General features: G+C 37.8%; 1 protein-coding gene across 4 annotated transcripts in view; it reads left to right on the top strand.

Annotated features, from left to right (window-relative positions):
• SATB2 (SATB homeobox 2) overlaps positions 1 to 14,695 on the top strand; it is a 190,286-nt gene that overhangs the window by 21,417 nt on the left and 154,174 nt on the right. For all 4 annotated transcript variants that reach the window (XM_036858940.1, XM_036858943.1, XM_036858942.1 and 1 more), the window contains one exon: positions 7,148 to 7,324. In XM_036858940.1, coding sequence (XP_036714835.1) covers positions 7,148 to 7,324 — 177 coding nt within the window. The remainder of the gene's footprint in view (positions 1 to 7,147; positions 7,325 to 14,695) is intronic.

Genomic DNA, 14,695 nt, shown 5'->3' with positions numbered 1-14,695 from the left:
TTATTAAGCGCATTTTGCCTTCTCCATAATTGTAGGATTGACTGGTCCTCCACCTGTTAAAGACCCAGGACTTTCAGCTGTCCCACCTCTGTCTCAGCTCCTGCTTCCTCTTCGGGAAGAGTTAAAAACAAAACCAACAACAAAAACAAATGAATGAATCCTTCTGAGAATCTGTAGTTCACAAGCAAAAGACAGAAAGGAACTTTGGAAAGTGGAGCAGTTTAGGGGAGCTTGGAGGTCCTCTGGGCCACCTGTGGGTGGCTCCTTTGCCCCCAGATGCTTTTGCTCTCCCCCCAAGACTGGTGAAAGCATGTTTTTCTTTATGACAGTACCTGAAATTCTTTCCATTAGAAGTTAATGTGGGATACAATGTACTTCTTTTACAATGAAAATATATCTGAGGAAATTAAGGGACTACCAAGCCATTAAAACAGCGAAGTGTAGCATCTCTTTATCTATTAATCTCTTTGGAATTTCAGCCCCTGGGGGAATGGGAGGCTGGAGTGGAATGTGGAGCCTGGGGGCACCAGAGCTCAGGAGGTTAGTCCCTGGGAGTGAAGGGCAGGAGCAGAAAAGAAGAGAGTAGGGAAGACACACTTGATCCATTTTGAAATTTTGCCTGGGACCCCAAGAAGGAGGTGAGGAACCCCCTATCCTTTCTTTCTATTTCCGGGAGCAATTCTTGGCGCTCAAACTTGCCTTTATTGTTTTAGGGTGGGAGGAAGCATCTAGAGGTTAATATTGGCGAGTTCTTTCCATTCTTGTCTGTGACGCAGGGTGTGTGTGTGAATGTGAGTGTGTGCTTGTGCGTGTGTGAGAGAAAGAGAGACAGAGAGGGAGAGGATATGAGGTTATAGAGCAAGGAAGTGGTGGTTTTGTTTTTCTAGTAAATTTGCAATAAGAAAAGATAGTTGCCACCCCTCACTCCCTTCCCTGCCAGTCCTCTGGAAAACGCTGTATTATTCACTTGCTTTCCGGGGTAGAATTTGTTTCAGTGTTTCTGGGGTTCTATGATTTATTGATTGTGGTGGTTGCTGAGCGTGATGTTTTACTCCAGGTTCAGTTTTATACAAAGAACAGATACATATGAGAGACTCTGCCCTAAAGTCTTTGTAATCTTCATTTAGCCCAGGGACCTTCTCAGGTAATAGAACCAGATCTACTGCCGGCCCAAGGGAAGGGAGTGGGCCCTGTGGCTGCCTTCCTTTTGGAAACAGATGGTTTTAGGAGCCCTTTGAAAGAGGGGAGGAGAAAGGCTGGCCTCCTGTCATCTCAGACTGGCTCCTGTCATTCAGGGGGCAGGTCCAGGAATGAAGGTGGACCCAGGAGGCGAAGGGGCTGGGGAGGAGACTGGAGCCCGTGCGCACCACACTAGAGAAGGACCCATTATTTGAGCCTTTCTTTGTCTGTGAGTGACTGAAGGGCAGGATCTGTGTTTGGTTCCTCCTCTGCGCCCAGCACAGTGCCTGACAGGTGATAGGCCATTGAAAGGTAAATTCACTTACAAGCGACGCAGGTCACTCACTGGACACAGCAAGTGTGGTGAACGGTCCTTTACTAAAAGCCCACGCCTTTAGATTTCTGTGGACATGGGTTTTGGAGTGTTGTTTTCGACCCCCAAGAAAGCTGCGTGCTTGGGTTTTAAAGTTGGTTGATCGGAGCTGCTCTATTCTTTCCTCTCTTGGTTTCTTTGGACATCTTACTTATTTTCCTGTAGTTTCAGCTTTCTCATTTATCAGATGAGAGTAATAATAACCCTCCCACAGGGTAAACGTGGGGAGGAAACAAAGGTAAGTATGTATGTCAGAGTACACGATGACTTAGGAGGCCCTGTGCAAATGAGAGTGTTGTTTTGTGTCCAGCTTTCGCAGAAGGCGGTAGAACCCTGTCATCTAGACCCCCTGCCTCTGGACCTTCTTTCATCTTTCTCTGTTAGGTTAGATCTAGCCCATTAAAGAGTACTTGTTCCTCGGATCACATTCATGCCAATGTCTTGTCATTTCCTGAACACTGTAATTGTTCTCTAAAATGAAGGGAAGGGGAAAAAAAGCTTTTCTTTAATAAAGAAGTTGGATTAATATAATTAGGAATTAAACAATAGCCTACAATTTGCTCAGTGATGCGGAGAAGATATCACGTTAGATATTGGAGTTTAACCAAGAATACATCTGTACTCAAGTCTCCTAAGATCTGGAACACAGAGGAAAGATAAGTGAGGGGCATCAAGACAATTGCACAATTGTCCTGCTTATCAGTTTGTGGTGTATTTATCCTGGGTCAGAAAAACCGTTGTATATGTTGGTATTTGGCAGATTGCTTAGAGCAGCTTTGTCTGATCGAAATGTAATAAGAGCCGCGTGTATAATTTTAAATTTTCTTGTAGCTTCTTTTAAAGAAATGGTAAAGAAACAGGTGAAATTAATTTTAATAATACATTTTGTTTAACTCAATGTATCTAAAATATTATCTCTACATGCAGTTCATAAAAATTTTTTTTGTGTTAAATATAATTATTTTTTTATTTTTTGGTATTAAATTGTTGAAATTGAGTGTGTATGTCACACGCCACATCTCAACGCAGGACTAGTCAACATTCAAGTGCTCTGTCACCACTTGTGGCTCCTGTATTGGACAGGCAATTTTAGAATATATTTTAGAATATAAAGTATGGTGCTTTTAACACTTTTCACCCTTTTGCTGTGGGCCTCTTGAACATTTTAAGCCTTTATTATTTGCATCTTCAGTAATTAGGCCATTCAGTGATTATTAGTATAATTTTTATTCTGAAGAAATGCTTTTTAGGAAGTATCATGGGCATTGATTATGGACCCTGAAAAAAATGATTGGTCTCTTTTTTTCCTCTGTAAAGTGGTATTAATACTGATTTTGTAAAAAGAAAACCAAATAGGGACTTCCTGGTGGTGCAGTGGTTAAGAATCTGCCTGCCAATGCAGGGGACATGGGTTCGAGCCCTGGCCCGGGAAGATCCCACATGCCGCGGAGCAACTAAGCCCGTGCGCCACAACTACTGAGCCTGCGCTCTAGAGCCCGCGAGCCACAACAACTGAGCCCGCGTGCCACAACTACTGAAGCCCCCGCACCTAGAGCCCACGCTCCGCAACAAGAGAAGCCACCGCAATGAGAAGCCCGCACACCACAAGGAAGAGTAGCCCCTGCTCACCGCAACTAGAGAAAGCCCGCACGCAGCAACGAAGACCCAGCACGACCAAAAATAAATAAATAAATAAATTTATAAAAAAGAAAACCAAATAGGTTTCATTATTTGAGGGATACCTGTCAGACAGTTTAACTACCTTCCACTGTTTAATTGTCGCAACCAGTCTAAGATGTAGATGCTGTTGTTCGCATTTCAGCTGGGAGGAGTTTGAGCCTCAGAGAGGTCAGATAAATTTCCCAGGGTCACTCCCACAGGTTAGTACGGTAGTGCCAGGACTCCACCTAAGAGCGCCTGCCCCCGGGTGCAGAGCCGCCGTCTCCCTGCACGCCTCTGTTCCCTCTGTTCCCAGGGCTGTGCTGGTGAAGACCAGGTTAACGCTTCATCATTATGCGCGCTTCTTCAGAGATCATGTCATAATGAAAGTGACAATTGAGCATCGTAACTAATGACAGTTGGGAAAATGCGTTTTTCCAGTAGAGAAAGTCCCGTTGCTTATTTTTCCTCTGTGATAACAGAATTAACCATTTATCCCAATTGTCAGGACAGCTCTTAATTTTTAGCAAATGGCTAGGGCTGTGTGCCTGTCCTCTAGATTAAACCATTTGCTTACCTCCTGCAATTGTAAAAGGCTTAGCGAGGCTTATAATCAAAAGGTTCAAAGTTCTCTACTTGATCATCTGAAGATGGGTCTGTGCTACAATAAAAGAAAAATAATGCCATAAGCTGTAGGTGTAGGGCTAGAACAAGAGTGTCTTTCTTTTTCTTCTTGATCATTTCTGAATTTTTATAGATGCAGTTTAGTTTTATTGCTGTTATTCTTTTGTTGGAACTTGTCTATTAATTCTTCCCATTCTTTATTTTTTGAAGTGCTTTCCACGTACTCACCCTATCCTTTCATCCATTGTCACTTTTTTCTTTTTCTTCCTTTTTTTCCCCTCTTTTTTCCTGGAGCAAATGGGGGGACAAAATGGATAAGTATATTTTTTTGATATATATTTCTACTCATCCTTTTATAGTTTTCTTTCCTAGGGATTTGCTGTTTTTAAAGGCATTTAAAACCTATGCCTTAATTTTCTTCTTCCTTACATTTGACTTCAATTGTACTGCTTTAGTTGTTTTCATTTCTCTTGTCATTGTCACTAGTAACTGCATCTATTTTTCCTGCCTTCTTCTTCTTTTGTAAAAATTGCGTTTCATTGTAAAGATTTCATTGTTTAGGTTGATCCAATTCTACTAAAAAGGTACATTTTTTAGTCATTAAATATAACCTGTTTATGATTGTTTTTGGTATCAGATGTATATGTGCTTTCAGAACAGATTCTATTATTGTACACTTCTGATTAATACTGTTTTGTTTTATAAATGACTTCAAAGTCCTTTTTTTTTCTTCTTTTTTTGAAAGTAGGTGATTGCCTATGAGGGACTGGTGCTTGCTTTTTGACTGTGAGGAGTTATTGCTGTCATGTCATAACAATTGCTTCCTTTACTCACTGAACTAAAATATTTAGGAAATATTTTGGTCATTGCCATTTTCAAAACATAAATCTCTGCATGGTATAGATCCTTGTGCTTTAGTATTGTATTTCGTCTCTAACTCATGAACTGTTAATATTATTAAAAAAAATTAATGGGGTCTTAAGTTTTTTCAGTTGACCATAGACTTGAGGAAGATTTATGGTTCCTAAGTAATGGATATATGATAGCTTGTGGAGCAACTGGATTCATTTAAAGGTCTTATCTGTGATTCCCAGATGAGTGACACTTAGATGTTGACATTAGGAACTGCACATGGATTTTCAGCATTGAAACTTACGTACACACAGGTATTAGTGGTGAAGTAGCTTATGGCACCACTGACTGCACGGCCTTATGTGTGCTTACGTTTAAATCATTAAAAACAGAAATCAACCTACTTCCTTGGACAAAGATCATATACTAGTATGTAAGAGTTAAAAGGTCTAAATGGGGGCTATTCCCTGCTGGTAAGGACTCTCATGAATGGGTCCTATAAAATGCCATTATGCTTGCTTAGGAAGATTTTACAACACTTTTCAACTGCATTGAGGGCAGGAGCAAGGTAAGGCTTGTTTTCATTTGTATCACTGGAGCCACGAGGGATAGCTGGCACACAGTAGGTGTTCAGGGAGTAAGAGTTGGATAAATGAATGACCACAGAGATAATTTGGAGGAAATCTATTTTATATTATTCACTACATGTCTTACACGCAATGGGGAATAAACCGGACATATAAGTAAATAAGCATTTGATATGCCAGTGCTGGTCACAATTAAAAAAAATATTTTGTAAGGCACCATGTGGCTAGGCTAAATTCTCCTCTTCATGTAAAACAATCAGTCTGCTCCACCCTTATTTCCTATGTTCCGTGAGTCTGTACCATGGATAGTATATGAGCAATGGACAATAATGCTGCTTTGTTGTTCCTTGGCGTGAACCCTAAGTTAATAGTTGTCCCAGGTCTGGTATTGTGTGGCTTGCTAGTCTGTCGTGCAGGCTTAGTAATAATTACTGTGATCTTTAATGATAACAATTCTTAATGAGTATTATTATTGTTAATAATTATTATATTTAATAATTACATCCAACACTTATTATCTTTAATAATAATAATTAGCACATGGGAACCAGTTGCACCATTGTATCATCTTTAGAAGAAAAATCTAAATCTGTGACCTGGTAGTTTGCAGAGTATCTGTTCCCACCCTCTGCTTTCCAGATCAGAGTGAGTCAGGAGGCTTCTAGTGTCTGGGCAACAGGGAGGGGCTTCTAGAGAAACTCCTCTGCATTCTGTGTGTGAGAGGCCATACTTGCACGTGTCATTTTACACAGAGGTCTTATTTTTATTGTGAAGTGCCATCATCATGAACAGCCAGCCCATCTTCCACCTCCCCCATCTCTCCACCTGCCCACTCATCCTTCATAACCTTTGATTTTTCTTGCACGAAGAGAAGACCTGGAGCAGATCCTTACTCTGTAACATACTAATTTGTGTCAATTATGTAGGGCAGAGTCCATGTTTATTACTCGTATGTTGGTAAAACTTTGATCTTCTTTTGCCATGGCTATGTTTAGATTTAAATACGTGTATGGCTTTTTAAAAAAATAAAAAACATTTTATAAAACACCTTTGGTGAATTAAACATTTTTTAGCTTTCCACATATTGATACAAAGGAGAGAAATATTTCAGTGACAACAGATTTCAACAGATTTTCAACTACACTAATTTGTTTTATTCTTTAGGGTAGTTTACTTCTTTTCTTTGAAAACCAGGCAGAGATATTCCTTTCCAGTGATAACTGGTGTTATTATATAAAATAATAATTTTTTAAAAAAACAAAGTTTCATATTTGTATGTATATTTTGACATAAATTAAATGTCAGTTAAGACTTAACATGAGCAGGGTATTTTCAGGTTAGTTGATGGCCTGTTTACCAGGATTTAGAAAAAGAGAAGATACAAGAGGGGCTTCTTTTAAACTCCTATTGATTTTCTGGTACATATTCACATAATAGCTTAGGACCATTACTAGGTATCTTACAGTATTTCTAGACAAAAGCAGATCTGATCTGAAAATACTAGTCCTGATTAATAGTTAATGATAGGACCATAGATACGAGGATGCTAGGGTCTGGAAGGTCACTTTGATCTCACCTATGCGCCGGCTGTGAACTTGAGGTCTCTCAGTCAGGACACCTCTGATTGGTGTGCTCCACTTTTTAATGACTAGACTCTGAGGGCTTCTGCCACTGCTCGGGGCAATTCTGCTGCAGTCTGATAGTAATAATGGAGGGAAAAAACCCCCACAGTTTTCCCATTAGGCCCATCTGACTAAGAGGCTTGTTTAATCCAAACCACTGTCCACAGATGATAACTGTCTCTTCCCTTCTCATGATGACTGGGGTTTGCTTTGTAATGTTTGTGTTTTGCTCTTGGGTTTTGTCCCTGCAGGTTTGATGATTCCGGTCTTTTGTGTGGTAGAGCAGTTGGATGGCTCTCTTGAATATGACAACAGGGAAGAACACGCGGAGTTTGTCCTGGTTCGCAAAGACGTGCTTTTCAGCCAGCTGGTGGAGACCGCGCTCCTGGCCCTGGGCTACTCCCACAGCTCCGCGGCGCAGGCACAAGGTATTCTCGCGTCTCCCCTCTCCTCCCCGTGCCTCGGGTGTGTCATGATTTGAGGAAGAGTGTGTTCCCTGAAATAATTCTCCAAACAGGGATCGGAGGAGAGTGGTTACATCTAACATCTTTCCCAAACAGTGAACAGCAGGATGTTTCATGGAGAGTCTGGTTTTCTGGTTGCATTGGGAAGCATTTGACCAGTACCTCTAGAGCCACCAAAATCCCATTTCAAGCCATCACTTGCATTTCAGAGTGATCATCATGGGTTTTGTTGCATTAATAACTCTCTTATTTTCTCTAAGTCCCCAAATCGGTATTCTCAGAGTGCTGAGACATTTGACTCCTAACTTATCCAAACTTTAATATGTGAATTATAAGCTTTCAGTTTTCTAAATTTATTTATTGCTTTGGGCCTGCCGCTTTTGCACATTATGATCAGCTTTTAGTTAAATAGAAAAAAAATGTATGCCTCTTATATACTGTACTTTTGTATCTTTGAAAACCTCTCTGTAGTTCTGATGTGGTCCATTCATTAAAAAAAAAAAATGCTCAGTGTCTTTGTGATCAATTCATTTTACCTATTTAATTAAATATAATTAAATATTAAAATTGCATCATTATTTCAGTGTGAATTGTACAGCACTGGGGAATCCATTGTGAGCTTGTGTTGCCCATTGTTCTTTTATGCCAGATAATTGACAAAACAAATAGCAAAAATATCCCCAAACCTTAGAGAATGGAAAAATAAATTTTTGACCCAATGGAATGATTATCTTTATTTTTTAGCTGAAATTATTGAACTGTATAGATTATGATAATGGTTAGAACTAAAGGATAGAAACAAGTGACTTACAGGTCTTATTCCATATATTTATTTCCTTTATTACTGTCCTTACTTAACATTCGTGTATGTGCCATGGATTTTTGCTACTTTTTCAAATGAATTCCTCTTCATGTACTTCCTAAGAACTATTAGTCCAAGCCTGTATTTATTGAGAGAAGGAAACTATGAGAGATTAAACAGTTTATAAAAAGTTACAAAATATGGTGACCAAGGACATGGGATTTAAATTCCCCAGCTCTTGACTCTGATTTTGTAAGCAGATTATTACTGTTTAAAAAAAGTTTTAATTAAATGTTCAAATTATATCTTAGTTCTATCAAGAAAGCAACTCATCTGAAACCGGGAGGTCAAGAATGTTTTCCCAGGGCCGTGGATTATTGTGAGTTGAAGTGCAGTCTGAATCCCAGCACTTGGCCTGTCTGGGTGCAGTAATACATACAGCTGAATCGTAGAGTCCGCTGCTTTCAAAGCAGCGTGATAAAGGATGATTCATTTCCTTTCCCCGACAACTTTCCTTCTCGTGTGAGGGATTCAAGATTTGATCCCGAGCAAATTGCATACTGGGCACCACTGCTTTTATTTCATGCTATGTACCTAAATGAAATAAAAGAATCCCCCCTCCTTCCCCCACCGTAAACTTTTCATGCCATTTTAGGGATATTTTTCTCTGAATGTAAAGGTCATTGTATCCCACTGCTTGCATCCTGGTGTGCCAGCTTCCTGTTTGACAGGGCTATCCATCTCAGTTAGCGTGGCTGCTCAACGCGCCGTGAGCTCACATGTGGAGCACAGAGCACTAAGTGGCCAAGATTTGATTCTTGGCACATGCTCAGGGAAGGGGCTCTCAGGAAATTTGCACGAGGGAGCCACACTGTTCCATTCAGTGGTGTGGACTGAGAGTTTTGCTCACCAAGGTGAGATCCACTAGCAAGAAAGATATGGTCTACAGTGGAGGATTAAAGAAGAAAAAAGTCAAAAGTGAATATTTGCTTCCCCAAAGTTTTTGAAAGCCATGGTTAAAAATGACTAAATATTAACACTTTTTAAAAGTTGAATCAACATCCTGAAGGTGCTCTAGATCATGATATAGTTTATTTTGTAGGTGAACAAGGGTTTTATCGCTAGGTCCTGTACTATAATTTTACAGAGGGGGAAGAAAATCACAGTTTGTTTATTTTGTTTTAAATTAGATTGCTGATCTCTGTTTTGGGTAAATGGAAAAACTTAGAATTGTTTATTTGGAAATGAATGTATTAGATCTTTGTTGTCATTCAGATCATCACACTTGTGCATTTTGCTGCATATTTATTATAGATGAAACAGAATGCATGATAAGACAGGTCGTTCATGTGCTAGAGAAACAGCAGAGTGGGAGGAATCTAGAAAAGAAGGCAGAACAAAATGTGACTGCATATCTGAGGCCTGAGGTTTTATGTGTCTAGTTTTTTGTTTTGTTTTGGTTTTATTTGTTTGTTAGTTTAGATAATTCCCCCAAGATGGGAAAGTCATTGGGTGACCTGCTAGCAAATGCATTTGTGGCAGAGAAACTGAGTGTTTCTGAACCTCTTCTTCCTGTGTTGGAAAAGTTGGGCCAAACTAAACTTCAAGGAGAGCTGGTTTCGTGAGCCTATTTTACAAATTGAGACTCTTGAAATGTGATTTTTCATTTTGACATGACCAGAAAAGAGCTTCATTAATTGAATTGGAGTAGTATTCAGATTAGCAATGTCATTATTTTGGAGTGATACTCACGTTCCAATGAGAGACAGCATACCCATGTTCTTGTGAGCATAGTATAGTCAGTTTCTTTTTCTGAGATGGCATTTCCTCCAGGTGAGCTGAAGAGATTTTATTAAGAAAGAATATTTGCTTATAAAGAATGATAGAAATTCCACTAAAATGGAATTTAGGGGTTTCCAATCCTGCCCCCCCCTCCCCATTTTACAGTACCTTCTTTATTTGAAGCCAGATATTTGGACCCAAGAGAGGATAAGGGCACAAGATAATGTCATAAATCATGGGCATTATGTTTTTAACTGACCTAAACCCTCCATATCCCAGAACACATACCATTTACTCTCTGTGATTCTCAAGGATATGAGATGCAGGATTCATCTAACCTGCTGTTTTGCATATGCAAAAAGCCTAAAGATGGCAAGCTCTTGGCTTTTTCCGGAATAGGTAGCCTAAAGTCTAATGAACAACAAGCACGTTTTATGTTATATGTTGAACTATGAGTCAATATATGTGGATCAAAAGTAGTCTTCCAGTCTTTTGGAAGAGGAGTATTAACCTAGGGAACTGCTCTGCAGTAACCGTCCCCCACTAAACTCTTGATTCCCTTTATTTGTCTTTCTTGTTTCCTTTTCATCCTTTCAGTTTTGCTCCATAATGCTTTTGGTAATAGTCATGGGCCTCTCTGCATTGTCGAGAGAGTTCTTTATCTCACTGATTAAGTAGCTATTTGTACTTACCAAGGTGGTTGGTGGACTCTGGGAGGTGGCAGTGATGGCAACGTGATTCCTCACTGTGTACATTTGACTTAATTTGTAAATGGATATCGTATCTTTTTCCTGCTTCCTATTTAAAATTTATTTTAAAATTTATATTAAAATTTATTTTTGACAAGAAAATTTTATTTAAGAACAAACATGCTGAACAATAAATAAGCAAAAATCCTTTCTGGCTGGTTATTTTTGGGGTCATGAGTATGTAAAAGTCATGAGTTCAAGAGGAAGTGTTATTAGTCACCAGTTTTTCTTATTTGTGTTAGAGTAATTAAATGTATATAGTCATTTAAAATGATGTTTTTAACAAGTGACACAAAAATGCGTTTAATACAATGTTATGTGAATCAAGCAGAGTGCCAAATACAGTCTCAATTATATAAAATTTCACTTATATGCATAGAAAAAAACGAAGGAAATATATTAAAATATCAACTGGGTGGGTAGTGGGATTATGTGGGATTTTCTTTTTTTTCTAATCAGAAAAAAAAAAAGTACGAAATTCCACTTCCTCTATGAATTCCTCTCTGAATAAGTGGGAAGTTGTTATTTCCACCATATTATCCAGTTTTGATAAACAGTTCACTTTGTCCCTAATTTGTCCAGAAGTGTGAAAACTTGTACATGATACAGATGCATTTCTGTTGTTTTTTCAGTTTAATATTAAAAAAAGAATCAGTAAGTCATTAATGAGCCCCTGTGATGTATAAAACAAGGGATTTCTTAGAGTTTTTTAAAAAAATTTATTTATTGAAGTATAGTTGATGTACAAGGATTTCTTAGAGTTTTAATAATGCTAGGTAACATAAATTGAGCAATTGCTATTTGTCAGACACTATTCTAAGAGATTTACATGTACTGACTCATTTAATTCTCATAACAGCTCTTTGAAGTAAGTTATATGTTTCCCATTTCATAGATGAGGAAACTGAGGCAAATAAAGAGAGAGAAGTAACTTTCCCTGGTGCACAGGGCTAGTGGGTGGAAGAGTTGAGATCTGAAGGCTAGTTAACCACCTCCTGAGTCAGAGTCCTTAACCACAGGGCTGTCCGGTGACAGACCTGATCACTGGGAATGTAGACTTGGGGTAGGAGTCCATTCTTATTTAATGCTTGTTCTTTTGCTCTTTGACATAAGGCCTGAAAGGCAGGACTTTTTGGATTGGGTGCTTACTAAATATATAATGATTATATTTATTTGATAATGATTACATATATTCAATAATGATAAATTATATATATTTCATTTCCATGATGAAATATATAGAGATATTTCTTCAAGGTAACTGAGACAGATTTCATTAAAAACAGGAACCTCACAGAACTGTTTATTGAAGCCAACTCCTAAAACTAAAAAGCAGGCCTACAGTAGGTTGAGTAATTCAAATATACATTTTTTGCTTATGAAGCCAAAATGATTCCTGATATGCAAATAAAGCATATTCCTTAGCAATTCTCATCTTCAAATTAATTAATTCAGTAGTATGAAATGCCTGCTGTGTGTCAGTCATTGTTCTAGGTTCTGGGGATAAAGAACTGAAAAAAAAAGTCTTGCTTTCATGGAGCTTACAGAGAAAAGTTTAGTATGTGGATGACTAGTTGATTTTCACCCTCTGAGCTCAGAAGTATTGAATATTGAGGCTCAGAGAATAGAAATGCATATAAAATTTGTTTACAGGTCTGGTGCTAATTTTTAACTAAATGTTCATTTTACTCCTGAAAAAAACACTTAAGAATTTCTCTTCCTCTTGTTAGCTTTTGGAAATAGATGACGAGATGGGAAATAATGGGTTAAAACTTCTAGGAAATCTTACTTTGCTTTATTAAAGGAAAGCTGTTTATTTGCCTCTTCTGTCCATTGTTGTCTTCATTTTAAAAATAGGCCTAATGTTGGCTTTGATTTTTATTGGTGAAACTCTTCCGCTCTCACAGGCCCATTTCTTCAGAACACAAGGGTGGTACTTGTGCTAGGCATTTAGTCGATGTTAGAAGAATGAACAAATGAACTTGAAGATATTTATTACCCTGGAGAAATATGGATTCCTAAAAAGTGCCAGTTTACTGTCTTTAATTATTAGATTTGGACTTATGAACTGGAAATTATTTTGTTCCCTTATAACAGAGTGATACATAGCACAATGTGAAGTCTGTAGGAATGCAGTAATTGTTTTCTGACTGAATGAAAACAGTTTTTAAGGTTCATTTTTGCTAAACTTTATCCATGAAGAATTTTTGTGTGTGTGTATCACTGTGAAGTTGGCTCCCATTCATTAGCTATTTTTATCAGAACTGAAATATAATTTAACTCCTTATTGATCAGCTGTCACCATTTCCAGGTTATTCTATGTCATCATTCCATAGTCAGTGATGTTTTGGCTATGCTCGGTGTGACAAAACACTCCAATAATAACTGTTAGACTCAAAGAAGTAGTTATTCAAAGGGTACTTAGGGGATTGCTGAGATCCAGATTCTTCTGATCAAAACTTAGAGATGTTTTGTCAGTATTTATCTGGACCTCATCTGTTTGAAGGCATTGTATGTAGGGTGAATAATTTCAGTCTATGAACTAGAAACTATGATAAGAATAAATAGAATAAGATTTAAAACCAAAGCAGTGAGAATATTTATATAAAAAAGAATGGAAGTAGCGTTCCCTGTGCTATACAGCAGGTTCTTATTAGTTATCTATTTTATACATATTAGGGTATATATGTCAATCCCAATCTCCCAATTCATCCCCCCCCGCCCCCGCTTTACCCCCTTGATGTCGGTATGTTTGTTCTCTACATCTGTGTCTCTATTTCTGCCTTGCAAACCAGTTCATCTGTACCATTTTTCTAGATTCCACATATACGTGTTAATATATGATATTTGTTTTTCTGACTTACTTCACTCTGTATGACAGTGTCTGGGTCCATCCATCTTCTCTATACAGTAGAAACTAACACAACATTGTAAAACAACTATACCCCAATTAAAAAAAAAAAAGAACTACCATATAACACAGCAATTCCACTCTTGGGTATATATCCTAAAAACACCCCAAAAACACTAATTCTAAAAGATACATGCACCCAATGTTTATAGTAGCATTATTTACAATTGCCAAGATATGGAAGCAATCTAAGTGTACATCAACAGTGAATGGATACAGAAGAGGTGGTACATATATGCAATGGAATACTACTCAACCATAAAAAGAGAACGAAATTTTGCCATTTGCAGCAACAGGGATGGACTTGGAGGGCATTATGCTAAGTGAAATAAGTCAGACAGAGAAAAACAAATACTGTATAATATCACTTATATGTGGAATCTAAAAAATAAAACAAACTAGTGAATATAACAAAAAAAAGAAGCAGGCTCACAGATATGGAGAACAAACTAGGGGATACCAGTTGGGAGGGGGAGGGGCAATACAGGGATGGGAGAGTAGGAGGTACAAACTATTGTACAACTATTGGTGTAAGATAGGCTCAAGGATGTATTGTACAACACAAGGAATATGGCCAATATTTTGTACTAACTAAATGTAAAGTAACCTTTAAAAATTGTATAACAAATTTAAAAAACCTTTTTAAATAAAAAATATTTTATATTAAAAAAAGGAATGGAATGGCTTAGTTTATGTATTATTTATTTATTATTTTATATATTATTCATTTATTAATTATCATATACTTTCCAGTGGACTAGCTCTACAACATACCACATATTGGGAAGAGCTTTACATAGAAGCTACTGTTAAGGTAAATTTCATCGTTAGAAATGAATACACTTTCATTTTAAGTTATTCAGTGCTTGAAATGCTCTGTTCTTAAATTAATTCCCTAAAATGTTTTATTATGGGAATATATAACATATACAAAGTTGAGAGACTAGTGTATTAAATACTCACAAACTCATCAGCTAGGATCACCAATTAGCAATTTATGGTTGATTTTGTTTCATCTATGCCTTACCCGTTTCGCACCTCTCTCCCACTGGATTATTTAAAATAATCCTAGACCTCGTATTTTGTCCATA

The sequence above is a fragment of the Balaenoptera musculus genome, chromosome 7 (genome assembly GCF_009873245.2).
Source record: "Balaenoptera musculus isolate JJ_BM4_2016_0621 chromosome 7, mBalMus1.pri.v3, whole genome shotgun sequence".
NCBI lineage: Eukaryota > Metazoa > Chordata > Mammalia > Artiodactyla > Balaenopteridae > Balaenoptera > Balaenoptera musculus.
Note: the sequence above shows the minus strand (reverse complement) of the source record. Positions and strands in the feature narration are given on the sequence as shown.